Source organism: Salmo salar, chromosome ssa03, assembly GCF_905237065.1.
Source record: "Salmo salar chromosome ssa03, Ssal_v3.1, whole genome shotgun sequence".
NCBI classification, from domain to species: domain Eukaryota; kingdom Metazoa; phylum Chordata; class Actinopteri; order Salmoniformes; family Salmonidae; genus Salmo; species Salmo salar.
The window spans coordinates 50,451,740-50,479,363 of NC_059444.1; the positions used below are offsets into that span (position 1 = coordinate 50,451,740).

At 42.8% G+C, this 27,624-nt stretch overlaps 1 protein-coding gene across 6 annotated transcripts in view; it reads left to right on the forward strand.

Annotated features, from left to right (window-relative positions):
* The first annotated feature begins 2,094 nt into the window (after positions 1 to 2,094).
* ap2a1 (adaptor related protein complex 2 subunit alpha 1) overlaps positions 2,095 to 27,624 on the forward strand; it is a 55,845-nt gene continuing 30,315 nt past the window's right edge. For 5 of the 6 annotated variants that reach the window (XM_014192246.2, XM_014192247.2, XM_014192249.2 and 2 more), the window contains exons 1-6: positions 2,096 to 2,942; positions 13,220 to 13,431; positions 23,738 to 23,931; positions 24,272 to 24,401; positions 25,187 to 25,288; positions 25,451 to 25,710. In XM_014192246.2, coding sequence (XP_014047721.1) covers positions 2,876 to 2,942; positions 13,220 to 13,431; positions 23,738 to 23,931; positions 24,272 to 24,401; positions 25,187 to 25,288; positions 25,451 to 25,710 — 965 coding nt within the window. In that variant the 5' untranslated portion in view covers positions 2,096 to 2,875. Of the gene's footprint in view, positions 2,943 to 13,219; positions 13,432 to 23,737; positions 23,932 to 24,271; positions 24,402 to 25,186; positions 25,289 to 25,450; positions 25,711 to 27,624 lie in introns of all 6 variants that reach the window. The other variant, XM_014192245.2, reaches the window with a different exon arrangement.

The following is a 27,624-nucleotide window of genomic DNA, read 5'->3' on the forward strand; positions in this document are numbered from 1 at the left end:
ATCAGCTGATTATACAGCCTATTGTGCCTATTTAACATTCATATTGGACTGTAGACATGAGCGTTTTATGTTTTGTAATAGTATTGAATAAAAACAGTGCTGAATAGAAACTTAAACATGAACTCACTTATAAAAACAGCAGCTCTTGCTGTATTCTTTGACAGTGTCCCTCTGGTCATTGTTTTAAAAGCTGTAGGCAGTGTGATTTGAGCTATCTGATTGGCCAGCGCAGTAGGCACACTCGATTTACCAACAGATCTCCCGGTCCTCCAGGCAGGCAGAGTTAATCTTTTCAGACAAATTAAATGGTTAAATAATGGGAACACTTTGCCTACCCGGTGCCAGGGCTTCTGAATCAAGTGCACCGACCGCCAACAGTGCAACACAAATAATAAAAAGAAGGAGCGCAAGCCTTTATCATTGGCTTTTCTACAGAAATGTTTGATGATCGACTAGGAATGCCTTGAAGATCGATAAGGTTTTATTAATTTATTTTTATTAATTTATTTCACCGTTATTTAACCAGGTAGGCAAGTTGAGAACAAGTTCTCATTTACAATTGCGACCTGGCCAAGATAAAGCAAAGCAGTTCGACACATACAACAACACAGAGTTACACATGGAGTAAAACAAACATACAGTCAATAATACAGTAGAAAAATAAGTCTAAATACAATGTGAGCAAATGAGGTGAGATAAGGAAGGTAAAGGCAAAAAAGGCCATGGTGGCAAAGTAAATACAATATAGCAAGTAAAACACTGGAATGGTAGATTTGCAGTGGAAGAAAGTGCAAAGTAGAAATAGAAATAATGGGGTAATTGATGACCACTGGTTTCGGCTGTACAGTGCAATATGAATGTCCAATACACACAATAGACAGACTGGGAAGTTGATTTCCCACATTCAAAGTCCTGCAATAAGAGCTAAGACGCTAATATTTGTGTAAACTCTACACAGTTCTGTTCTTTGAGTGTCACTGAATAGGCTGATAGATTAGATTACATTAGTTTCTTAGTCAGATGCACAGGGTTGCAGGGGTAGGAAGTCTGGGGGGCAGGAGGGGAACAGGGGGAGCATGTAGCTGCCTAGTGGTGACTATTCAGCAGCCTGATGGTCTGGGGTTAGAAGCTATTGGCCAGTCACAGTTTTTGACATGATGCTTCTATACTGCCCACATCTGAGTAATGGAACAGGCTGTGGCTCGGGTTTTGAGGTCCTTGATGATCTTCTTTACCTTCCTGCGACACCTGGTGTTGTAGGGGTCTTGGAGGTTCAGGAAATGTGCACCCAATGGTGCGTTTGGCTGAGCGTACCACACTCTGTCCAGCCTTGCGGTCAACAGCAGTAGAGTTGCCGTAGAGTTGCAGCCCGACAATATGCTCTTGATGGAGCTCCTGTAGAAAACTGTGAGGGCCCTCGCAGAAGACACATTTCTTCAGCTTCCTGAGGTTGAAGAGTCGCTGTCGCACCTTCTTAACCACGATGTCCGTCTGGTTTGACCGTTTCAGTTCCTCTGAGATTTGTACGTCAAGGAACTTGACATTTTTGACCATCTCCAGGTGGCTTCATTGATGAGGATGGAGCCGTGCCCAGCCTGGTTCCTTCTGAAGACCACAATCAGGGGACGGCCCGTCAGGAAGTCCAGGACCCAGTAGCATTGGGAGGAGTTCAGTCCCAGGGCTGTGAGCTTTGTGGTGAGCTTAGAGGGCACTATGGTGATACCCCATTTAATCGGTGTACAATCCATAGGTTAGGCTGCACAGTGCAATATGAATTTTCAATATACAGGCTGACTGGTGAGCTTAATGTTGCTAATTTCAGTGGTTTCAGAGTCCTGCAATAAGAACTAAGATGCTAATATTTTTGTCAACTTTTTGGGGTCAAATTAACTAATAATTGTCTTTTGTTGAATTTATATAACAATATTGCAACCTTGTTTAGCATTATCTAGTCCATAACTGAGGCATGATTTCACAGATTGTTTATGTTTCATTAGTTTCAATGGGGGACTTTTATTTTGAAGGCAAACCGCTGATTCCACTATTGCTGCTCACGCGAATGTTGTTTACAACACTGGTGAGTGCGAGACAAGCGAAAAAGAAGCGCCAGAGTCTGCGCAAAACGAACACGTCTAGTGGTCGCGCTGCTTGTGCTGTCACGAGCCTTGTCCAAGGCTACCGAGTAGCGAATTCACATAAATTATTGACGACATCGAATTGTCTTCGTTTAGCCATCAGACACACGTCATTATTGGAATAGATACATCGTGGAAATACGATTGTGTGCTGACTGATCACGGTCAACTGGTGATGTTTTCCAACGTTTGATATAGCTAGCTAGCCAGCTAACGTTAGCTGTTTAGCTAGCTTGCCGTGCGTGACTCACTGACAGTCAAAGATCAGACCGAGTCGCTATTTTTTGGCATTCTGCTTTTTCTCTGATACCTGTATATATAACTTTAATATATTTAGCGGGTAAATATAGTTAGTTACAACTGAGTGTACTTTAACGGTCATCTGCTCGTGAACGAAGGAAAGGTTTGAATGAATTTGCTAGCCAGCGGAAACGTCGGCTAGTTAACACGGATACACTTGGAGTAACCAATACTGCTGGCTTGCTGAGTTGATCCACGGCACGGCCATCCAAACTAGCTAATCTACATAGCTAGCAAATGTGCTAACAAGCTATTATAAACGTGCTATCTTTGGTAAAACGCCAAGGAAAGAAACTGTTAAAAGTTGGTTAGCTGGCTAACTAGCTAGGAAACAAGGTAACATACACTGTACTGTAACACCAGCTGACGTTTGATAGCTGACCGTCGACAATTCATTTTCTACGAGAAAGGCCGGAGTGAGGACAGAGAAACGAGTAAAAATGCCGGCTGTGTCGAAGGGAGATGGGATGCGCGGATTAGCGGTGTTCATTTCGGACATACGGAATTGTAAGTGTATTTTTTTTTTCTCCATCATTGATTAGCTTTTCAACGTCACATGTTATTATAAACATTTGCATGGTGGACGACATTTGGTCGACATACATTTGTTTGCAAGTGTGCCCTGAAATGTAGTGGTGTAAAGTGAAACATCTAGCTAACCTAGATGGTAAGGAGATAGGAGGGGGTTATAGCTATGGAGAGGTCATTCGCGGTCACAGTTGCTGCTGCACCGCATCCCTTTTCCATTTGCGCTACCTACTAGTGTGCTTGTGATGATACACGGTCGACCGTGATGTTGTGTTGTGTCAGACTCGTAGCATACTACTAGGCCGCTACTCATTAGATGTTGCCACTGCTGTTCACGTCACCCGCACCCGAACAGAAGCAGGGTAGCTGACTGTTGATATCGCGACGGGCCACCAGGGTCAATTTTGCTCTGGTTTTTTGTGATAATACATTTATCAGGCAGTCGCATAGGGCGAAATGAAGCAATACTGGATGGACAGTTATGTTGTATCGCTGTTCAGATATAACGTTACAGTAGCTAAACCAGCCAGATGAACGACTGGGTCGATTAGAATTGGTCGCCACTCGCAGCATAGTAGTCGATCATGTGTTTGCGCCTACCTAGTTTAATTCCATTAAGGTATTGTTAATAGTTGGAATAATATACACATGTTGCTAATCCAGTTTTTCTAATTATAGGCCTGGCCTATGCTGAGTGCATTGTCTGTCATAGCGCGCACACACAAATACTTTCGATCCATACATTATACATTTAATGTGCGTGACACTGACATTTTTCATAGCCACTGTCATGATAGGGCAGAAGACTCTTTCTCACTCACTCAAAATACACACACACCTTGTGCACATTAACCCGTATGAAAAAAGATTGCAGTCAGAGTGCAGTATAACTGTAGTAAGAGTGCAGTATAACTGCATTATGCTGCAAACACTGGGTCCAATATATGTTTTTTTACTGCAGTTATTCTGCAATAAAAATACCACAGTTGACTGCAGTTAGTGAACTTTTACTGCAGTTTCTAAACGGCAATCTTTTTTTGTAAGGGAAAATGCAGGCGTTTAGAGTACTAGACAGTGTCTCGCTTACAGCCATGTAAAGCTGGCCCTTACAAAAAAGTGCAGTGACAGCAGTCAACTGTGGTATTTTGGACGCAGTTATACTGCAGTCTAACTGCAGTTACACTTCAAAATTATTGCAGTAAATAAAAATGTTATTTTGGACGTGGTATACTGCAGTGTACTAAAGTTATACTGGGCTCTGACTGCAATCTTTTTTCGTTAAGGGGGCATTTAGGGTACCTTGCCCCTCCTCTTTCAAACATGATAAACAACAGAAAACCAAGAACAGGACTTGAAAAGGTTGCAAGACTGCTAGTGTTGTTGTGGGGTTAACATGAGATTGATTTGGAATAGACTGCTGTCTGAGATCACAATATGACATAGTAGTCTAGATCGAAAAGTTGGAAAACTCAAACAGCACACACCTTACCTTAGTCTAGTGTCTAAACTGCCATGGCAAGGACTGCCTCTATTTGAAATGGACACACAGTCACACACTAATATCTTGACTTTCACCCTTATTCACACCCTCCCCGTCGCTCCTTTGTCCCACCTCTTGTCCTCTTCCCATCAGTCCTCCTGATTTGTACAGTATGGCCTTTTCTCTCTTCAACACAATCAACACAATAGTAATGATATAGTGTATGAGTATCTTTTTAATTACAGATGCAAAGGCCTACACGATGCAACCCTGTATAAAGCTAGCTCAGCCATGATAGTTTTATTGTCCAATCGCAGTTGTTGTCTATGTAAAGGATTTTAATGTTTTCATCCTCCCTAGGGCCAGGAGTTTGTCCACATTTTTTGTTTTTGTTTTACCATATGACCTAATTAGAAAAAATCTGGTCCCATCATAGCTCATATAAAACCACTTTTTACAGCTGATTTATTACTATGACATATGCTACAACTACTGTCCAGAGTTGGTTAGATTAGCCTACTAGCCTACTGAGTTCAAATGCCTTCTGTTTAATTTTTCTGTATTTATTTATGCATGTATATTCTTTTACTGCTCTAGGGATATAATTACTGTTTGGATAGCCTTATTTACTATAATGTATTGATTTATACCTTACATTTTTTCACTCTTTATGCGATGCACACTGTAGAGAACACTGGAAGAAGAATTGTCACTGAATTACCACAGTGAATTATTGTAATGTTTGTTTGTGTCAATTAGTCCCATTACGGATGGGTTGCGAATTGACACAAAATACAATTTCATTCATTCACCAGATCAGTAAAAACTGGGCCCAAGTCATAGAAATGTAATTCATAGAATGGACCTATCCTTTCAGACCACTGCAATTCAGCTGGTAACCATTGACATTTAAATTGAACTGACATTTTAACTTGTTATTATAACCACAAACTGCCGGTCCACCCACCGTCGAATGTTAACTTAATGGTCATGTCTATTCAATTATCTATATTTCTATGATTTCAATAGGATTCCTAAAGAGGCTTGACTGTATAATTCAAAACAACATATATTCCCATTCATGTCAACATTCTCTGATGTGCGGACCTCCAACCATCTTTGTGGTACCAGTTGAAATGTAAATTTTTGTTCAAATGTTAGTACATTTATGGGCACAACACAACCTTAGATTATAGGGCTGCATGATTCATCAAATTCAGATTGAAATTGCAATATTGACGTGCAATAACCATATCGCAAGAATCTGCAATTTTCTCTGTTCTTTGACAATGTCAATACAACAAAGACTAGACTGCGGTACCTCCAATGACATCCGCTAGACTCTACATGCACAGAGGACGCTGACCAATCACAAGTGGACACTGCATGCACATGCTGGCCAATCACAAGCGTCCCCGCATAAAGCGCATGCTGGTGAGGAGAGAAAGGGCTTTACCAAAGACTACTGTATGAGGTTTAGAAACTATGTGGCTTTACATCATAGGGTGTGTCAGAAACATGAGTGCTTCTAGTGCTAACAAGAATGTTGATTTGGTGCCAAAAAAGGGCGCATCTTCAGTGGTATGGCAGTATTTTGGCTACAGGCAGACCGATGTTACCCAAATGCAAGTGTTGTGCAAAAAGTGCTTCAGAGTTGTGGCGACAACAAGAGCCAACACGACACCTTTTATTAAATAATTTGAAGAATAACCATCCCCTACTTTACGATGATTGCAGGGTAAGAAAAAGCGCCCGACAGCAGCCCTAGAGCCACAACCAGCCACCTAGGTTAAAGGGCAATTCTGCCACATTTCAACCTAATATTCATCACCTCCAGCACCAAACAAGTGTCTGCATACTGTGAAAACGTTTCTATGATCTGTGGCTAAAAATATAAGCAGAGAGGTCCTAAAAAAAATGCTTCTGTGACATCACAGGGTAGGATTTTCAAAACTTGCAACGAGTTTCTACCCCAAGGGGGCTATTTTCTTGCTCCCAAAGTCACCACGAATCTCAGTGTTTGAAAATCACTGTTTTTAAAATGTTTAAACTTTTGATGATGTAATTGGGTCAAACTTTTTTTAACTATATTTTTTTCTACAAAAAACATTTTTGCATATGTTGACACTGGTATTGTGCTGAGATAATGAAAATTAGTGGTGGAGTTGCCCTCTTAAACAGGCCCATGTGTTTTCATGTATAACTCCCTACGAAAAACATTCTGCACACGTAGAAATCACAGAAGCTGTTGGAGTCCAGGCAGTGTTGCAGCCGGCCATGACCGGGAGACCCATGGGGTAGCGCACAATTGGCCCAGCATTGCCCAGGTTACGGGAGGGTTTGGCCGGCAGGGATGTCCTTGTCCCATCGCGCACTAGCGACTCCTGTGGTGGGCCGGGCGCAGTGCACGCTGACATGGTCGCCAGGTCCACGGTGTTTCCTCCGACACATTGGTGCGTCTGGTTTCCAGGTTAAGTGGGCATTGTGTCAAGAAGCAGTGCGGCTTGGTTGGGTCATGTTTCGGAGGACGCACGACTCTCAACCTTTGCCTCTCCCGAGTCCGTACGGGAGTTGCAGCGATGAGACAAGACTGTAACTACCAAGTGTATACAACGAAATTGGGGAGAAAACGGGGTCAAAGAAATCAGAGGCTATCAGATAGCCAAAGACATTGTTCATATTTACACACACAGCAAAGACTGCTAAAAGAAGATGATGAGCAAGCTGGCCATGCGATGGAAGATTCCATCTCGCAGATATTTCTTCCAAGTCGAAATCCCAACACTGGAAAAAAAATATATATTAAGGGAGAAGGTGAAATATTGCGTTGAATGACTGGACCAGACTCCAATGTTTTGGACATCGGCTGCACCTTGCAATCGGTATTACATGATTTTAATAAGGCACTTTGACTTATAATTTCAATTATAATAATGATTGAGCCTACTTATAATGACACAATCATAAGCTTCCTATTCAACCTGCAGCCAATTGGTGCCTGACTAAATAATTAACTTAGGTTATTTAAGAACTCATAATGGTAAAATAGGAACTCATGCAATTCATCAATTCATTAGTAAGTGCTGTGCTTATAGCACTCAATATTTTGATGACCATGTTAAAAAAGTATGTTTGTTAATATATCATATGTCGCTTATTAAAGTGTTGGAAAAGCTTTATTTAATTTGGTTTTGTATTCAGTAAGCACAATATGTATTCATTCATATGATCTCATTTTAGAAGTGATGGCACTTTGACTTATAATTTAAATTGTTTTAAACATGTCTGATGGTCACATTTTGTAATCGCAATTGATATTTTAGATATTCTGTCCAAATCGTGCAGCCCTATTAGATTATGTAAAATAGGGTTTAAGCTACAACATATGCAAATGTGTTTTTTAAATGTTTTTTTAGATAATTGATGTTAAAGGTTAAAAACGACATTCACTTAGATTTAAAAAAAAAATCCAGACATTATAAAATAGTTTCACAACCCTGTTTGTAGGCTTTTAAAGTAGATCAGTCTCAACCTTTTATATTTTGCAGTGATGAAGACGTGGATGTGTAATCGTATGGTGGGGTATGTAAAATTTGAATAACATTTATCTCTTGAATTTTTTGGCATTCGGGTCCAAAAAGTTACTTTCTGAGCAATTCTACAATGAGCAAAAAAATCAATAATGAGTTCCGGAAACCGGTAGTTCGTTATGTTGATTGTGTACACATGCACTGCACACACAGCCTTGTTTGAGCTAATCTGTTGGACAAAGAGCGCACGCAGCTCTCAAACAGCTGGTTGTTGCAAGGAGCAGCTCACCGATGACCAACACCGGTAGGAAATATGTTCCAAGTGATATCTAGCAGTAAATGCTAAGGCAAGAATGGGTATGCAAACCAGGTATTTAAAAAGTTCAAAGTCTTGGTTAAATATTTGCGATGTGCAATTGTCATCATGGAATAGCCCATCTTGAAAATCTAACTTTTCCATATGGTATTTGGTCCTTGAAGTTATCATAGTTGATTTAGAAGTTCTACTGCTCCACTATAATTATTTTGTGATTTTCATTTCTGATCAGTTTTTATGAGTGCTGTAGCCGCTTTCGTATGTTTCCAGGCATTTCAATTTGAGTTTTTTGCGTTACTCTGTTGCGTTAGCCATGTGCGGTTATATTGAGCAAGACAACATCAGAAGATGGAGCCGACAGACATGGAAGCTCTGCTTCTAACTCCTTAGCAACTTTCCAGTATTTTGTTTTTGTGTTATTTCTTAGATTATTAGCCCTGAAAGTTTTTTTGTGTTATAACATACAGTCAAAATACTTTTGGATATCAGAGCGGTGGTAACTCAATACAACTTTCCCAAATTAGATCCTTTGTTGGATCCTTTGCTCCAAGACGCCGCCGGCGGAGAAGAGGTATTCGGAGTGGACTTCTAGTCTGACTCTGGAGGCGTACACACCATCCACTGCTTCCGAGTATATTACTCGCTAATGTTCAGTCCCTGGACCATAAAGTAGATGAGCTCAGGGCGAGGATCTACATACTCTGTTTCACGGAATCATGGCTCTCTCAGGAACTCCAGTCCTTTTGTTCACCCGACCTAGAATATCTCACAATCAAATACCGACCTTATTACCTTCCAAGAGAATTCTCTTCGGTAATAGTCACAGCCGTGTATATTCCCCCTCAAGCCAATACCGTGACGGCCCTCAAGGAACTACAGTGGACTTTGTGCAAACTGGAAACCTCATATCCTGAGGCTGCATTTATTGTAGCTGGGGATTTTAAACAAAGCAAATTTGAGGAAAAGGATACCGAAGTTCTATCAACACATTGCCTGTAGTACTCGCCATTCAAAACTCTGGACCATTGTTACTCTTCCTTCCGAGGTGGCTACAAGGCCCTCCATTCGGGAAAATCAGATCACGAATCCATTCTGCTCGTCCCTTCTTATAGACAGAAACTCAAACAGGTAGTGTTAAGATCTATTCAACGCTGGTCTGACCAATCGGAATCCATGAAGACAAGTCACTTTAATAATGTGTACATACTGTTTTACTCATTTCATATATGTATATACTTTATTCTACTGTATTTTGGTCAATGCCACTCCGACATTGCTCGTCCTAATATTTATATATTTCTTAATTATTTTATTTTTAGATTTGTGTGTATCTGTTGTGAATTGTTAGATACTACTGCACCGTTGGCGCTAGGAACACAAGCATTTCGCTTCACCCACAGTAACATATGCTAAATATGTGTATGTGACCAATAAAATAAAATTTGATTTTGATTTGTTGGCTTCAACTAGGTTTTCCATACAACGCGTTCCATTACAAAGGTAATCTGATTTCTGGTTGCTTTCTCATTTAAAAACATGATACAATAACCCCTCAAGAACTCTTCAACATCTCAAATGGAGAGATTGACTAGCCACCACATGGACAGACTTCAATAGTGTGTCTGTGTTGAGAGCAAGATGTCTATTAGGGATGTCCCCAACAACAACAAAAAAGTCGTCCTCATCATTAGGTCGAAATGTTTAAAAGTATTGTGTGTGCCAAACAGTTGCTGTTAGATTACAATATAAAAAAAAAAATTTCTGACCATAAATGAATGATTCATTGCTACAGTAGCTTATATATTTAAATATATGCCTAAGTAAGTTATGGTATTAATACTAAACAGGACGCACTCTTAGGCCTACAGCTCGATGGTGGTTATGCAAGGCTACTGTACTAATGACATGCAACTGGCTCTATGTATGCGGATGACTCAACACTATACACGTCAGCTACTACAGCAACTGAAATGATTGCAACACTTAACAAAGTGCCGCAGTTAGTTTCGGAATGGGCAGCAATGAATAAGTTAGTCCTACATTTTTCCAAAACTAAAAAGTGTTGTATTTGGGACCTCAACTACATCTCGTAATGATTAATGTGGAAATGTAGTAAATCGAGGTGACTAAACTGCTTGGAGTATCCCTGGATTGTAAACTGTCATGGTCAAAACATATTTATACAACAGTAGCTAAAATGGGGAGAAGTCTGTCCATAATAAAGCGCTACTCTGCCTTAACAACACTATCAACAAGGCAAGTCCTATAGGCCCTGGTTTTGTCACACCTGGACTACTGTTCAGTCGTGTGGTCAGGTGCCACAAAGAGGAACTTGGGAAAATTGCAGTTGGCTCAGAACAGGGCAGCACGGCTGGCCCTTAAAAGTACACACAGAGAGCTAACATTAGTGACATGCATGTCAATCTTCCACGGCTGAAAGTGGAAGAGAGTTTGACTTCCTCGTTACTTCTTTTTGTAAGAGGTGTTGACAAGCTGAAGGTACCGAGCTGTCTGTTTTTAAAATACTAGCACACAGCTCGGACACCCATGCATACCCCACAAGGCATGTCACCAGAGGTCTCTTCACAGTCCCCAAGTCTAGAACAGACTATGGGATGCGCACAGTACTACATAGAGCCATTACTACATGGAACTCTATTCCACATCAGGTAACTGATGCAAGCAGTAGAATCAGATTTAAAAAGCAGGTAAAAATACACCTTATGGAACAGCAGGGACTGTGAAGTAACACAAACAGGCACAGACATGCATACAAACACATAACATATGCACTATACACACTCGTACACGTGGATTTTGGATTGTAGATATGTGGTAGTGGAGTATGGGCCTGAGGGCACACACTTAGTGTGTTGTCAATTCTTTAATGAATGTATTGTAAGGTTGGATGGGGAGTGTCGCTGCACAACTATTTTCAGGTCTCTCCAGAGATGTTCGATCTGGTTCAAGTCCGGGCTCTTGTTGGGCTACTCAAGCACATTCAGAGACTTGTCCCGAAGCCACTCCTGTGTTGTCTTGGCTGTGTGTTTAGGGTTGTCGTTCTGTTGGAAGGTGAACCTTCCCCCCAGTCTGAGAACCTGCTCCAGAGCACTCAGGACTTCATCAAGAACCTCTCTGTACTTTGCTGCATTCATCTTTCCCTCGATCCTGACTAGTCTCCCAGTCCCTGCTGCTGAAAAACATCCCCACAGCATGATGCTGCCACCACCATTCTTCACCGTAGGGATGGTGTCAGGTTTGCTCCAGACGTGACGTTTTGCATTCAGGCCAAGGAGTTCAATCTTCAGTCTTTAGGTTCCTTTTGGCAAACTCCAAGCGGGCTGTCATGTGCCTTTTACTGAGGAGTGGCTAATGTCTGGCCACTCTACCATAAAGGCCTGATTGGTGGGGTGCTGCAGAGATGGTTGTCCTTCTGGAAGGTTCTCCCATCTCCACAGAGGAACTCTGGAGCTCTGTCAGAGTGACCATCGGGTTCTTGGTCACCTCCCTGACCAAGGCCCTTCTCTCCCGATTGCTCAATTTGGCCGGGCGGCCAGCTCTAGGAAGAGTCTTGGTGGTTCCAAACTTCTTCAATTTAAGAAAGATGAAGGCCACTGTGTTCTTGGGGACCTTCAATGCTGCAGAAATGTTTAGGTACCATTTCCCAGATCTGTGCCCCAACACAATCCTGTCTCGGAGATCTACGGGCATTTCCTTCGACCTCGTGGCTTGGTTTTTGCTCTGACATGCACTGTCAACTGTGGGACGTGGGAAGTGATCTGAATACTTTCCAAATACGCTGTATATGGATGATTTATAAAGCCAGGCACATTTAACTGTTAGGCTATTGATTATAGACCTAATTCAATTGGGGTTTCCTATCTCCTGAATTTTCTTAGACAATTAGGCTAAGGCAAGGGCTGTTTCCTCGTCTCTGCTGCTGCTGGCTCCGACACATGGTTCTCAATTCCAATATGATGGTTAACTTTGCTATTATGCAAATAGCAACATAGGGAAAGGCAGCAATTCTACGGTGCACTGAAGATTGTTTCAGAACCGCGAACAGCGACCCTATCCAACTCGGGAGAAAGCACATTTGTTATAAAATAATATTAGATTGATTAGTGTTGCACCATTATTTTTACATAATAACCAAATATGATTTCAGTATCACACTTTGAGTGACTGTGCCATCCCCGTGGCCTCATCAATGGATTCGTCCACTGAGACAGGCGCAAATCATACCGGTGTATTTTCTGCCCGATTTAAAAAAAATAAAATAAAAAAATTAAAAAAAAATAAACAAAAATAAAAATTAAACATTTTAAAAATCATTTAGGCCTGCTCGACTAAAGAAATCTCGTTCGACCCACCGCCTATCGACAAAACAATCGGCCAGTCGACTAAATGGGGTCAGCGCTACTGTTTTAGCCAGGCCATGTCCACATTATTCTGACATATTTTAGAATATAAAAAATAATGTGAATGTCAACGTATAATGCCATTGGGAAGGCCTAATTAAAAAAAAGCATTATTCTTAGTTGTAATGCATACGAATGTAGTAGGGGGGGGGGTCTATTACAACAATTAAATATACAATTTAGGTCCTTGAAAATTACAATGAAGCACTTGAAAAAGTCCTTCAATTTGACTTGCCAATGTCTGTATGAACTCTATAGACTACTTGATCAGCCCAGAAATTAAAGATTAAAATCACCTGCTATTGAAATTACTCGCGCCATTCACATTCTTGTGGTGTGCCACTGGCAAATTTACCTGAATGTCAATCCCTGGTATGTATATGTGCATCTTTTTGTCCTTGTTTTTAATGAGCCACATTAAATCTAATTCCTTACAACTTTGGTTGGTATGGCAATAAAGTATTAAAACTTGAATCCAAACTTAAATTGCTGCCCCACTTCCTCCCCAGGTAAGAGCAAGGAGGCGGAGATCAAGCGGATCAATAAGGAGCTGGCCAACATCCGCTCCAAGTTCAAGGGGGACAAGGCACTGGATGGCTATAGTAAGAAGAAGTATGTCTGCAAGCTGCTCTTCATCTTCCTGCTGGGACATGACATCGACTTTGGACACATGGAGGCTGTCAACCTGCTCAGCTCCAACAAGTACACAGAGAAACAGATCGTAAGTGGCGTGTGTGTATGAATGAAAAATGTATGTGTGCTGTGCCCTTGTGGCTATGTATGCCTGTGTGGGTTGTCTGTATATTTTCAGTTTGTGGCACTCCGTTTGTCATTGTCTGTTTGTCTCTCTCTTGATATCCCAGTCTCTGTTTTGTCAGTTGGTTGTACTGGTTGCCTGCCACTGTATTTCTTTTTCTCATAAACGGTTCTTTCAATGTTGATACTAAACCTACACTGGTGCATTTACTTAACCCATTCTGGGGTCCTAGTCTTCTCTGTCTATATTTGCAGTACAACAGATCATTGAACTTAGTGTCATTCATTGGAAGGTCAAGCTCTGCTTTGGTATACAGCTATTTTGACCGGAACATTCAATTGCCAGATCAAAGACTATTAAAAGTCTTATAAGTAGTGTTATATATGTCACGGTATGTATGACTATTGGGTTATACGATATGTATATAAAAAGATTTAACTCTTGGGTGTGTTTCAGTACAAACTCTTTCACAATGGTAGCCTTTGGTCTGGTTTGAATACTTTGAAAATGCGTCCTCCTTCCTAACTTTCCTTCCTTGATAATCTTGCCATGTCAGATTAGTGGTTTCATTTTTACATGCCACATTGCACATTCAGTGGGGTACAACATTGTGGAACATTCACATAGAAAAATACTGTGGCGACTTGCCTCTGATGTTTACAGTAAGAAATATGTCATCTATTTTTTTTTTTTATGTTTATTTAACCTTTATTTAACCAGGTAGGCTAGTTGAGAACAAGTTCTCATTTACAACTGCGACCTGGCCAAGATAAAGCAAAGCAGTGCGACACAAACAACAACACATGGAATAAACAAACATACAGTCAATAACACAATAGAGAAAAAAATCTATATACAGTGTGTGCAAATGAGTAAAGTTAAGGGAGGTAAGGCAATAAATAGGCCATAGAGGCAAAATAATTGCAATTTAGCAATTAAACACTGGAGTTATAGATGTGCAGAAGATGAATGTGCAAGTAGAGATAATGGGGTGCAAAGGAGCAAAAAAATAAATAACAGTATGGGGATGAGGTAGTTGGATGGGCTATGTACAGGTGCAGTGATCTGTGAGCTGCTCTGACAGCTGGTGCTTAAAGTTAGTGAGGGAGATATGGGTCTCCAGCTTCAGTGATTTTAGAAATTCATTCCAGTCATTGGCAGCAGAGAACTGGAAGGAAAGGCAGCCAAAGTAGGTGTTGATTTTGGGGGTGACCAGTGAAATATACCTGCTGGAGCGCGTGCTACGGGTTGTTGCTGCTATGGTGACCAGTGAGCTGAGATAAGGCGGAGCTTTACCGAGCAAAGACTTATAGATGACCTGGAGCCAGTGGGTTTGGCGACGAAGCGAGGGTCAGCCAATGAGAGCATACAGGTCGCAGTGGTGGGTAGTATATGGGGCTTTGGTGACAAAACGGATGGCACTGTGATAGACTACATATAATTTGCTGAGTAGAGTGTTGGTGGCTATTTTGTAAATGACATCGCCGAAGTCAAGGATCGGCTGGATAGTCAGTTTTACGAGGGTATGTTTGGCAGCATGAGTGAAGGATGCTTTGTTGCGAAGTAGGAAGCCGATTCTAGATTTAATTGTGGATTAGTGTGAGTCTGGAAGGAGAGTTTACAGTCTAACCAGACACCTAGGTATTTGTAGTTGTCCTCATATTCTAAGTCAGAACAGTCCAGAGCAGTGATACTGGACGGGTGGGCAGGTGCAGGCAGCGATCGGTTGAAGAGCATGCATTTAATTTTACTTGCATTTAAGAGCAGTTGGAGGCCACGGAGGGAGAGTTGTATGGCATTGAATCTCGTCTGGAGGTTAGTTAACACAGTGTCCAAAGAAGGGCCAGAAGTATACAGAATGGTGTCGTCTGCGTAGAGGTGGATCAGAGAATCACCAGCAGCAAGAGTGACATCATTGATGTATACAGAGAAAAGAGTCGGCCCGAGAATTGAACCCTGTGGCACCCCCATAGAGACTGCCAGAGGTCCGGACAACAGGCCCTCTGATTTGACACACTGAACTCTGTCTGAGAGGTAGTGGTGAACCAGGCGAGGCAGTCATTTGAGAAGCCAAGAAGCCTGTTGAGTCTGCCGATAAGAATGTGATTTACAAAGTCGAAAGTCTTGGCCAGGTCGCTGAATACAGCTGCACGGTATTGTCTCTTATCGTTGGCGGTTATGATATCGTTTAGGACCTTGAGCGTGGCTGAGGTGCACCCATGACCAGCTCAGAAACCAGATTGGTCTGTAGCAGTTTGGGTCTAGAGTGTCTCCCCCTTTGAAGAGGGGGATGACCGCGGCAGCTTTCCAATCTTTGGGGATCTCAGACGATACGAAAGAGAGGTTGAACAGGCTAGTAATAGGGGTTGCAACAATTTCGGCTGATCATTTAGAAAGAGAGGGTCCAGATTGTCTAGCCCTGCTGATTTGTAGGGGTCCAGATTTTGCAGCTCTTTCAGAACATCAGCTATCTGGATTTGGGTGAAGGAGAAATGGGGGAGGCTTAGGCAAGTTGCTGTGGGGGGTGCAGGGCTGACCAGGGTTGGGGTGGCCAGGTGGAAAGCCTGGCCAGCTGTAGAAAAATGCTTATTGAAATGATCAATTATAGTGGATTTATCGGTGGTGACAGTGTTTCCTAGCCTCAGTGCAGTGGGCAGCTGGGAGGAGGTGCTCTTATTCTCCATGGACGTTACTGTGTCCCAGAACTTTTTGGAGTTTGTGCTGCAGGATGCAAATTTCTGTTTGAAAAAGCTAGGCTTTGCTTTCCTAACTGCCTGTGTATATTGGTTCCTAACTTCCCTGAAATGTTGCATATCGCGGGGGCTATTTGATGCTAATGCTGTACGCCACAGGATGTTTTTTTGCTGGTCAAGGGCAGTCAGGTCTGGAGTGAACCACGGGCTATATCTGTTCCTGGTTAAAAAATAAATTGAATGGGGCATGCTTATTTTAGATGGTGAGGAAAGCACTTTTAAAGAATAACCAGGCATCTTCTACTGACTGAATGAGGTCAATATCCTAACAGCACGGGCTCTGAAGATAGATGGGGGGGCGATCAATTCACATATGGTGTCCAGGGCACAGCTGGGGGCAGAAGGTGGTCACTGTAACTCTATTCACTCTCACACAACCCAGGTTCAGGGGGATATAATTTAAATGATTTTATCATGCCTCTTTAGTGTTTGGTGGAGGAACTCTCCAATGCACCTTAAGACAAAACAATGTTTATTTCTCAAATTACGGGTGTGAACGTTTTAGGGATGACCCCAGCTAGTCGACTGGTCAATTGTTTGGTTGATAGGCTGTTGGTCGACCGAGATTTGTTTTTAGTTGAGCAGTAGCAAATATATATATGTATTTTTTCTATGGCACACGAGACACCTGTCTGATTAACGCCCATCTCAGTGAACTAATCCATTGCGGAGGCCGCATGGATTGCACAGTCCAAGAAGGTCAGTGTGGCTAAAATGCACAATGCACGACTCTCTCCAGTATGCGCTCTCTCCTGCCAATTTGTACACCTTCATTGTTTGAATTGTTTGCCTGAGTGTCTATCAATTCCCCATTACATGCAGTACCAGTCAAAAGATGGACACACCTTTTCATACCAGGGTTTTTCTTTATTTGTACTATTTTCTACATTGTAGAATAACTGTGAATACATCAAAACTATGAAATAACACATATGGAATCATGTAGTAACCAAACAAGTGTTAAACAAATCAAAATATATTCTAAATTTTAGATTATTCAAAGTAGCCACCCTTTGCCTTGATGACAGCTTTGCACACTCTTGGCATTCTCTCAACCAGCTTCACCTGTAATGCTTTTCCAACCATCTTGAAGGCGTTCCCACATATGCTGATCTCTTGTCGGCTGCTTTTCCTTCACTCTGCGGTCCAACTCATCCCAAACCATCTCAATTGGGTTGAGGTCGGGTGATTGTGAAGGCCAGGTTGTTATTTACGAGCCAACTTTTTAAGTGTTTCCCAAACAAGCACGTATAGAGAACGTTCTCTAACTGCGTCGTTAGACCATGTGTCGATACTGATAGGACCGAAAGAAAAGCAATGCTACTCTCTTTTTTGCCCGCAGTACAGACTGCTATATCGGTCCGCTAATAAAGGACTAGTAAAGGCCCAGTGCACTACTACACCCCTACTTCCCACAGCTATGGAGATTTTACCACCTTTGACTGCAAATAGGCTATTGAGGTACCTTTTTATTATGCTTACCCAATAATGATGCACTAAATCACAAATGGGTCACATCATTGTGCAAATGTCACACATCATGAAACACATTGAGGCCAAAAATGTGACTGTAGCCTAGTCGCAAAATAGAACTCAATTGATTTCAATATGATTGAAATGGGCTACATGGGCCTATATAGGCTGTCTCTTAATGCAGTCATCTCGGTTTTCATTTGAAGCTTAATATTATCCATGTTTGTCAATTGCAAATACTTTGGCAACTCAAATTGTATGCGTAGACGGCTTGACAGAAATGGCAGCAGAAGGTGAATATTAAACTTTTGTTGCACACATATCCAGATGATGCTGCGTACCATTTTGCGCAATGACACTGTAGGTATGTTCGAGGCGTAACGATGCACTTTTGCTGCTCTACGAGTGGTCTGGATCACGCATAGATTTGCAAAAGTTAACAGCCACGTTTAGGGTTGCACATTTTGGGGAATATTCAGAGGTGGAAACTTTCTGTGGGAATTAATCGAAATATATGCAAATTAATATTAATACCATTTAAATGTAGATGTTTTTTGCATTGGTTATATTTACCATATGATATGGAGACAGAAACATAAACCTTTTACCTTATCATAAGTAGACATAATTGCAAATGATTAAATCCTTCCAATAGAAATACAAAAAACAATTTTAGTTTCGAATTGAGCTTTAATTAAATGAGAACTCTTCACATGGGATGATTTCACTGAACAACAAAAGAAAGGGAATAGTGAATGATCCCCAATGATCCATTGCATCTCCCAAAAACGTTTTCAACATACATCTGTAAAATGATAGTCTAGAAACTAAAGCTTTGGTTGTCTTCCTCTCAGGCTTGCATGTCTTCTCCCTGGACCTCCTCTATGTCCACCTCTTGAACATTAGACTCTGCGGCCTCATCTTCACTGTCACTTTCCAACCTTGTTGAGGATGGCTCGTTGTCAGGCTCAAAAAGCCTCAAATTTGCCCGGATGGCCACCAATTTTTCAACTCTTGTATTGGTCAGGTAGTTGCGTGCTCTGGTGTGTACAGTTGAAGTTGGAAGTTTACATACACTTTCAACCACTCCACAAGTTTCTTGTTAACAAACTATCGTTTTGGAAAGTCGGTTAGGACATCTACTTTGTGCATGACACAAGTCATTTTTCCAACAGTTGTTTACAGACTGATTATTTCACTTATAATTCACTCTATCACAATTCCAGTGGGTCAGAAGTTTACATACACTAAGTTGACTGTGCCTTTAAACAGCTTGGAAAATTCCAGAAAATGATGTCATGGCTTTAGAAGCTTCTGATAGGCTGATTGCCATCATTTGAGTCAATTGGAGGTGTACCTGTGGATGTATTTCAAGGCCTACCTTCAAACTCAGTGCCTCTTTGCTTGGCATCATGGGAAAATCCAAAAAATCAGCTAAGACCTCAGAAAAAAAACTGTAGACCTCTACATGTCTGGTTCATCCTTGGGAGTTTACTGTATGTAAACTTCCGACCCACTGGAATTGTGAAACAGTGAATGACAAGTGAAACAATCTGTCTGTAAACAATTGTTAGAAAAATTACTTGTGTCATGCACAAAGTAGATGTCCTAACCGACTTGCCAAAACTATAGTTGAAAAACGAGTTTTAATGACTCCAACCTAAGTGTATGTAAACTTCATCATATAGCCTAGGGAAAATATGACATCCAATATGCATCCAAGTAGGTCAGTCAGAATCTTCTTAGAGTGCACAATACTCAACTTTATCAAATCTTTATCAAAGCATCACTCAAGTGGATCAATAATCTAAGTGAATAACCTTGATAATGATGATTTGTGGTTGCATGTAAAGACTTATGAGGCATAAGATCTGCATCAGGTTGGGCCAATATCAATCCAGTGACGATATATGTAGGCCCCTAACACACTGTCATTCCAATGACAGTATTATGTAAGCCTGTGATAGCAATCACTACAAATGAAGTGCTATTGAACTTTCTCACCCTCGTCAAAGTAGAACATACATTAAGTGGCAGCCAGTGGGAGACACTAGCCGACAGAGCCGTAGGGAGTTCTTCCATGTTTGCGCCATTGAACATTAAATTGATCAATTCATGACAAGTATTTTGGATTCTAATTCTTTAACTCTCTAAATATATGGCTTGACAGCATTAGAAACAAAACGTGGCTAAGTCCCAATTCTCTACCCTTCTCCCGAAGTGTACAATTGCACAGTTTCTCACATGGATTTGACAATAGTGGAAACTCCCTCCAGCCAATGCTTACACCAAATCCATGCTTTTAAATCAGTGACGGGGAGTGTGCAAGTGCACATTTCTGGAAAAGAGTGGAGAATCGGGACGTAGCCATAGTGACACAGGAGACGAGCATTAGGCCCCCAACAGCATAGCAATTCACTCAATCAGGACCATATTTAGCATTAGAGTACATTAGCCTACAGTCACAATACACTCCAAATATTCTGGGTCATGTCTTTCTATGCTGCTGCTCAACAAAATGAAATGCCTCTCCTCTGTAGCTTATTCTGCTGTGTAATTGCTGAGAGTGTTTTTTTGTCTGAGGATAGGGTGTCTGGCTAATTAAGGGAGGGACGGGTGAATGGATAGATGGGTGAGTAGATATGTAGAAATACTTAATTCTATTACAATCAAGTAACACATTTGGGAACAAGTTTTCTTTTATATAACTGGTTAGTTTAAGTTTAAGGCTGTTTCCTTTGAAAACTGCTGTATACAGTGCCTTCGGAATGTATTCAGACCATTTTCTTACGTTACAGCCTGAGTTTAAAATGGATTAAATAATGTTTTCCCCTCATCAGTCGACACACAATGCACCATAATGTGAAAGCAAAAGACAGGTTTTGGTAAATTTTTGCTAATAAAAAAAAGTTAATATCACATTTACATAAGTATTCAGACCCTTTACTCAGTACTTTGTTGAAGCACGTTTGGCAGCGATTACAGCATTGAGTCTTCTTGGGTATGATGCTACAAGCTTGGCACACCTGTATTTGGGGAGTTTCTACCATTCTTCACTGCACGCTGCCCTAACCCATCGGGACAAGAGGAATACAGCTCAGCATTTAACACCATAGTACCCTCCAAAGTCGTCATTAAGCTCGAGACCCTGGGTCTCAACCCCGCCCTGTGCAACTGGGTCCTGGACTTCCTGACGGGCCGCCCCCAGGTGGTGAGGGTAGGTAACAACATCTCCACCCCGCTGATCCTCAACACTGGGGCCCCACAAGGGTGCGTTCTCAGCCGTCTCCTGTACTCCCAGTTCACCCATGACTGCGTGGCCATGCACGCCTCCAACTCAATCATCAAGTTTGCAGACGACACTACAGTGGTAGGCTTGATTACCAACAACGACGAGACGGCCTACAGGGAGGAGGTGACGGACCTCGGAGTGTGGTGTCAGGAAAATAACCTCAATGTCAACAAAACAAAGGAGATGATCGTGGACTTCAGGAAACAGCCGAGGGAGCAGCCCCCTATCCACATCTACGGGACAGTAGTGGAGAAGGTGGAAAGTTTTAAGTTCCTCGGCGTACACATCACAGACAAACTGAAATGGTCCACCCATACAGACAGCGTGGTGAAGAAGGCACAGCAGCGCCTCTTCAACCTCAGGAGGCTGAAGAAATTTGGCTTGTCACCAAAAATACTCCCAAACTGTTACAGATGCACAATGGAGAGCATCCTGTCAGGCTGTATCACCGCCTGGTACGGCAACTGCTCCGCCCACAACCGTAAGGCTCTCCAGAGGGTAGTGAGGTCTGCACAACGGATCACTGGGGGCAAACTACCTGCCCTCCAGGACACCTACACCACCAGATGTCACAGGAAGGCCAAAAAGATCATCAAGGACAACAACCACCCGAGCCACTGCCTGTTCACCCCGCTATCATCCAGAAGGCGAGGTCAGTACAGGTGCATCAAAGCGGGGACCGAGAGACTGAAAAACAGCTTCTATCAAGGCCATCAGTCTGTTAAACAGCCATCACTAACATTGAGCGGCTGCTGCCAACATACTGACTCATCTCTAGCCACTTTAATAATGAAAAAATGTATGTAATAAATGTATCACTAGCCACTTTAAACAATGACACATTAAATAATGTTTACATACCCTACATTACTCATCTCATATGTATATACTGTACTCTATACCATCTACTGCACCTTGCCTATGCCATTCGGCCATCGCTCATTCATATATTTTTATGTACATATTCTTATTCATTCCTTTACACTTGTGTGTATATGTTGTGAAATTGGTAGGTTAGATTACTTGTTAGATACTGCATGGTCCGAACTAGAAGCACAAGCATTTCGCTAGACTCGCATTAACATCTGCTAACCATGTGTATGTGACAAATAAAATCTGATTTGATTTGAGATCCTCTCAAGCTCTGTCAGGTTGGATGGGGAGAGTTGCTGCACAGTTATTTTCAGGTTTCTCCAGAGATGTTTGATCCGGTTCAAGTCCGGGCTCTGGCGGGGCCACTCAAGGACATTCAGAGACTTGTCCTGAAGCCACTCCTACGTTGTCTTGGCTGTGTGCTTCGGGTCGTTGTCCTGTTGGAAGGTGAACCTTCGACCCAGTCTGAGGTTCTGAGCGCTCTGGATCAGGTTTCCATCAAGGATATCGCTATACTTTGCTCCGTTCATCTTTCCCCCATCCTGATTAATCTCCCAGTCCCTGCCGCTGAAAATCATCACTACAGCATGATGCTGCCACCACCATGCTTCACCGTAGGGATGGTGCCAGGTTTCCTCCAGCTGTGACGCTTGGCATTCAGGCCAAAGAGTTCAATCATTGTTTCATCAGACCAGATAATCTTGTTTATCATGGTCTGAGAGTCCTTTAGGTGCCTTTCTCCCATCTCCACAGAGGAACTCTGGAGATCATCAGTGACCATTGGGTTCTTGGTCACCTCCCTGGCCAAGGCCCTTCTCCCCAATTGCTCAGTTTCGCTGGGGGGCCAGCTCTAGGAAGAGTCTTGGTGGTTCCAAACTTCATCTATTTAAGAATGATGGAAGTCACTATTCTTGAGGACCTTCAATTCTGCAGAATTGTTTTGGTACCCTTCCTCAGATCTATGCCTCGACACAATCCTGTCTCGGAGCTCTACGGACAATTCCTTCAACCGAATGGCTTGGATTTTGCTCTGACATGAACTGTCAACTGTGGGACTTTATATAGACAGGTATGTGCCTTTCCAAATCATGTTCAATCAATTGGATTTACCACAGGTGGACTCCAATCAAGTTGTAGAAACATCTCAAGGATGATCAGTGGAAACAGGTTGCGCCTGAGCTCAATTTTGAGTCTCATAGCAAAGGGTCTGAATACTTATGTAAATAAGGTATTTCTGATTTTGCATTGTCATGATGGGCTGTTGTGTGTAGATTGCTGAGGATTTATTTTTTAAATCCATTTTAGAATAAGGCTATAACGTAACAAAGTGTGGGAAAAGTAAAGGGGTCTGAATACTTTCCGAAGGGAATGAGTGTGTTATGGAAGGAATATGATGTGAGAGGTAGTGGCAGGCAGCCACGGTTCAGGCTCAGGCCGTGAGACTGCATCGTAATGATGGCCCAGTCCGTCTCTGAGTCTCAGCCACATGAAAGAGTGTCTCAAATGCGTCCCTATATAGTGTACTACCTTTGACCAGGACCCATAGGGTATAGGGTGCCATTTGGGACGTAGACGACTACTGTAGGGAGGGATGAACCCTCCACAATGCGTCCTGCCATCACTCCCTACAGCTCACTTTCTCTCTTCTTTTTCTCCGCCCTTCCCCTCCTTCCCTTCTTTCTGTCTCTGCTTCCCTACACACGTTTCCTCTTTCACTCCCCTGCCCGCTCCACTTTTCATCATATTCATCTCTCTTCCGATGACCCAACTCCCTCCTTTCCCTCCATCCTGCATCCTCTGTCCCCTACACTTCATCCCTCCAATGTATCGCCTCACCCCCTCTCTCCTCCCCCCTCCTTCCCTCTCTCTCCCCTCTCAGGGCTACCTGTTCATCTCGGTGCTGGTGAACAGCAACAGCGAGCTGATCCGCCTCATCAACAACGCCATCAAGAACGACCTGTCTAGCCGCAACCCCACCTTCATGTGCCTGGCCCTGCACTGCATCGCCAACGTGGGCAGCCGCGAGATGGCCGAGGCCTTCGCTGGAGAGATCCCACGCATTCTGGTGGCCGGGTAAGAATGGAGAGGGAGGAGTAATGAGGGAGAAGGGGAGAGGGAGAGAGCAATTAGTCAGTCAAATTGTATTCTTATAGGCCTTTTTACAACAACATTTGTCAAAGGGAGAGGTTGGGAAGAGAAGGATGGATGAAGGGAAGGGAAGGGAGGGTGAGGAGAACGGAGCAGGAAATGGAAGAAAGGGGAGGGGGACTGAGGACATGATTTTCTTTGTCTAATCATGCTGTTATAGCATATTAATACAATCTGCGGTACAGACAATATCTTTCCACGACCCGAGTTGTTGGAGACTAGTAGTCCTTTATAGTGAGCATTGTGTTTGTGATGTGATTGCCAGCGACACCATGGACAGTGTGAAGCAGTCTGCTGCCCTGTGTCTTCTGCGTCTGTACAAGGCCTCCCCAGACCTGGTTCTGATGGGGGAGTGGACCTCCCGGGTGGTGCACCTCCTCAACGACCAGCACATGGTGAGAGACGGGCCATACATTTCTGCTCTAGCCCAACACTAGCAAACCTGGGGTGTATTCACTAGGAAGCCAACAGTAAAAACGGGGAGCGACTAAACTGAATTGTCTAATTAGAAACATTTGCTTTCGTTACAAAATGTTTGCTTTCGTTGTAATGCGTTTTCCATTGCAAAGCAGTTTGTTACACTAAGGAATACACCCCTGATTTATCAGGTATGCTAGTGCATTTATCTTCCAGGCCAATAGGTGGCGCTAGCTAGCTCTGTTACAATATCCACACTAGTCTAGAATACCACTCTTAGGCTGTGTTTACAGTCAGCCCAATTCAGATGTCCCCCCCCCCCCCCACTAATTACTCTTTTTACCAATCACATCAGATCTTTTTCAGAGCTTATCTGATTGGTCAAAAGACAAATTGCTGAAAAAAATAGTAGAGTTGGGCTTCCTGTCTAAACGCAGCCAAAGTAACTTAAAGTAAAGTAAATGCCTGAAAATAGATGCCTCAGATACTGGTCTTGATGAGAAGAGAAAAAAAAAATGTTCAAGCAATACAGTAAATGTGGAGGAGGAGTTAAGATGGAGTGTCGCCTTGTTAATGTCCAAAAGCTGATGTTGAACGCAACAGGCTCTCTTCCATTTCGCCTAAAAACTGTATGCATCCGGTTGCTGGCATGGATGTTGGAACCTTACTACTGACTTCATTGAGACTGTAAGATTGAAGTTTATGCCGTTTAGGTGTTACTGTTGTTTCTGATGATAAGCGTGTGTCTCTCTCTCTCTCGCAGGGTGTTGTCACGGCAGCCATCTCCCTCATCACCTGTCTCAGCTCGAAGAACCCAGATGAGTTCAAAACCTGTGTATCCCTGGCTGTTTCTCGTCTGAGCAGGGTGTGTGTGTGTGTGTGTGCGCGCGTATGTGCGCACGTGTTCATGTATACCTATAAAATCATGTATGTCAGCCCAGCGATCCACTCTCCCTTTGCCTCACTGTCTCTATCGCCAGGATTTCAACCCATCTCTCTTTCTCCTCCTCCCTTTCTCCTTCTCCAGATTGTGTCGTCGGCCTCCACTGACCTGCAGGACTACACCTACTACTTTGTCCCGGCCCCGTGGCTGTCCTGTAAACTGCTGCGCCTGCTTCAGTGCTACCCCCCGCCAGAGGATGGCGCCGTGAAGGGCCGCTTGGTGGAGTGTCTGGAGACCATCCTGAACAAGGCCCAGGAACCGCCCAAGTCCAAAAAGGTTCAGCACTCCAACGCCAAGAACGCCATCCTGTTCGAGGCCATCTCACTCATCATCCACTACGACAGGTGAGGAGTTTGTCTGTCACTCTAGGTGTCTTTCTTCATCTTCTCGCTCTGTCTTTTTCCTGTATCTCTTTTTCTCTCTCACTCTTTCAGTAGCTCTCTCTCTCTCTGTATATTTCTTCTTTCATTCTCTCTCTCTCTGTTTCTCTCTTTCTCACATATACACTGAACAAAAATATAAACGCAACATGTAACAATTTCAAAGGTTTTACTGACTTAAAGTTCATGTAAGGAAACTAAAATATTGAAATAAATTCATTAGGCCCTAATCTAAGGATTTCACATGACTGGGAATACAGATATGCATCTGTTGGTCACAGATACCTTAAAATTTTTTTAAAAAGTAGGGGCGTGGATCGGAAAACCAGTCCGTATCTGGTGTGGCCACCATTTGCCTCATGCAGCGCGACACATCTCCTTCGTGTTCAGTTGATCGGGCTGTTGATTGTGGAATGTTGTCCCACTGCTCTTCAATGACTGTGCGAAGTTGTTGTATATTGGCGGGAACTGGAACACGCTGTTGTACACGTCTACCCAGAGCATCCCAAATATGCTCAATGGGTGACGTATGAGTATGCAGGCCATGGAAGAACTGGGATATTTTCAGCTTCCAGGAATTGTGTACAGATCCTTGCGACGTGGGGACGTGCATTATCATGGTGAAACATGAGGTGATGGCAGCAGATGAATGGCACGACAATGGGCCTCAGGTTCATGTCATGGTATCTCTGTGTATTCAAATTGCCATCGATAAAATGCCATCGTGTTCGTTGTCCGTAGCTTATGCCTGCCCATACCACAACCCCACCGCCACCATGGGGCAATCTATTCACAACCTTTATATCGCCCACACGACGCTGTAGACGCTGTCCTCCATCTGCCCGTTACAGTTGAAACCGGGATTCTTCTGTAAAGAAGACACTTCCCCAGTGTCCATCAAAGGAGCATTTGCCCACTGAAGTCTGTTACGACGCCAAACTGCAGTCAGGTCAAGACCTTGGTGAGGACAACGAGCACGCAGATGAGCTTCCCTGAGACTGTTTCTGACAGTTTGTGCAGAAATTCTTTGTTTGTGCAAACCCACAGTTTCATCAGCTGTCCAGGTGGCTGGTCTTGGACGATCCAGCAAGTGAAGAATCTGGATGTGGAGGTCCTGGGCTGGCGTGGTTACATGTGGTCTGTGGTTGTGAGGCCGGTTGGACGTACTGCCAAATTGTCTAAAACGATGTTGGAGGCGGCTTATGGTAGAGAAATGTACATTAAACTCTCTGGCAACAGCTCTTGTGGATATTCCTATATATATATATATATGCGTGCGTGCGTGCGTGCGTGCGTGCGTGCGTGCGTGCGTGCGTGCTCATCAACAGAGATCTTAGCATGTCCCAGAGATTTCTGTAACTCTTTAGCTGACACTCTAGGATTCTTCTTAACCTCATTGAGCTTTGTGCTGTTGCAGTCATCTTTGCAGGGTGGCGGCTCCAAGGGAGAGTAGCAAAGTGCTGAACTTTCTCAATTTTTTTTTTTGTTGACAATTTGTCTTACCGTGGACTGATTCTTTTAGAGATACTTTTGGAACCTTTTCCAGCTTTATGCAAGTCAACAATTGTTAATCAGGTCTTCTGAGATCTCTTTTATTCGAGGCATGGTTCACATCAGGCTATGCTTCTTGTGAATAGCAAACTCAAATTTTGTGAGTTTTTTTTATAGGGCAAGGCAGCCCTAACCAACGTCTCCAATCTCGTCTCATTGATTGGACTCCAGGTTTTATTTATTTATTTTGATTTATTTCACCTTTATTTAACCAGGTAGGCCAGTTGTTCTCAAGTTCTCATTTACATCTGCGACCTGGCCAAGATAAATCAAAGCGGTGCGATTAAAACAACAGACTTACACATGGGATAAACAAACGTACAGTAA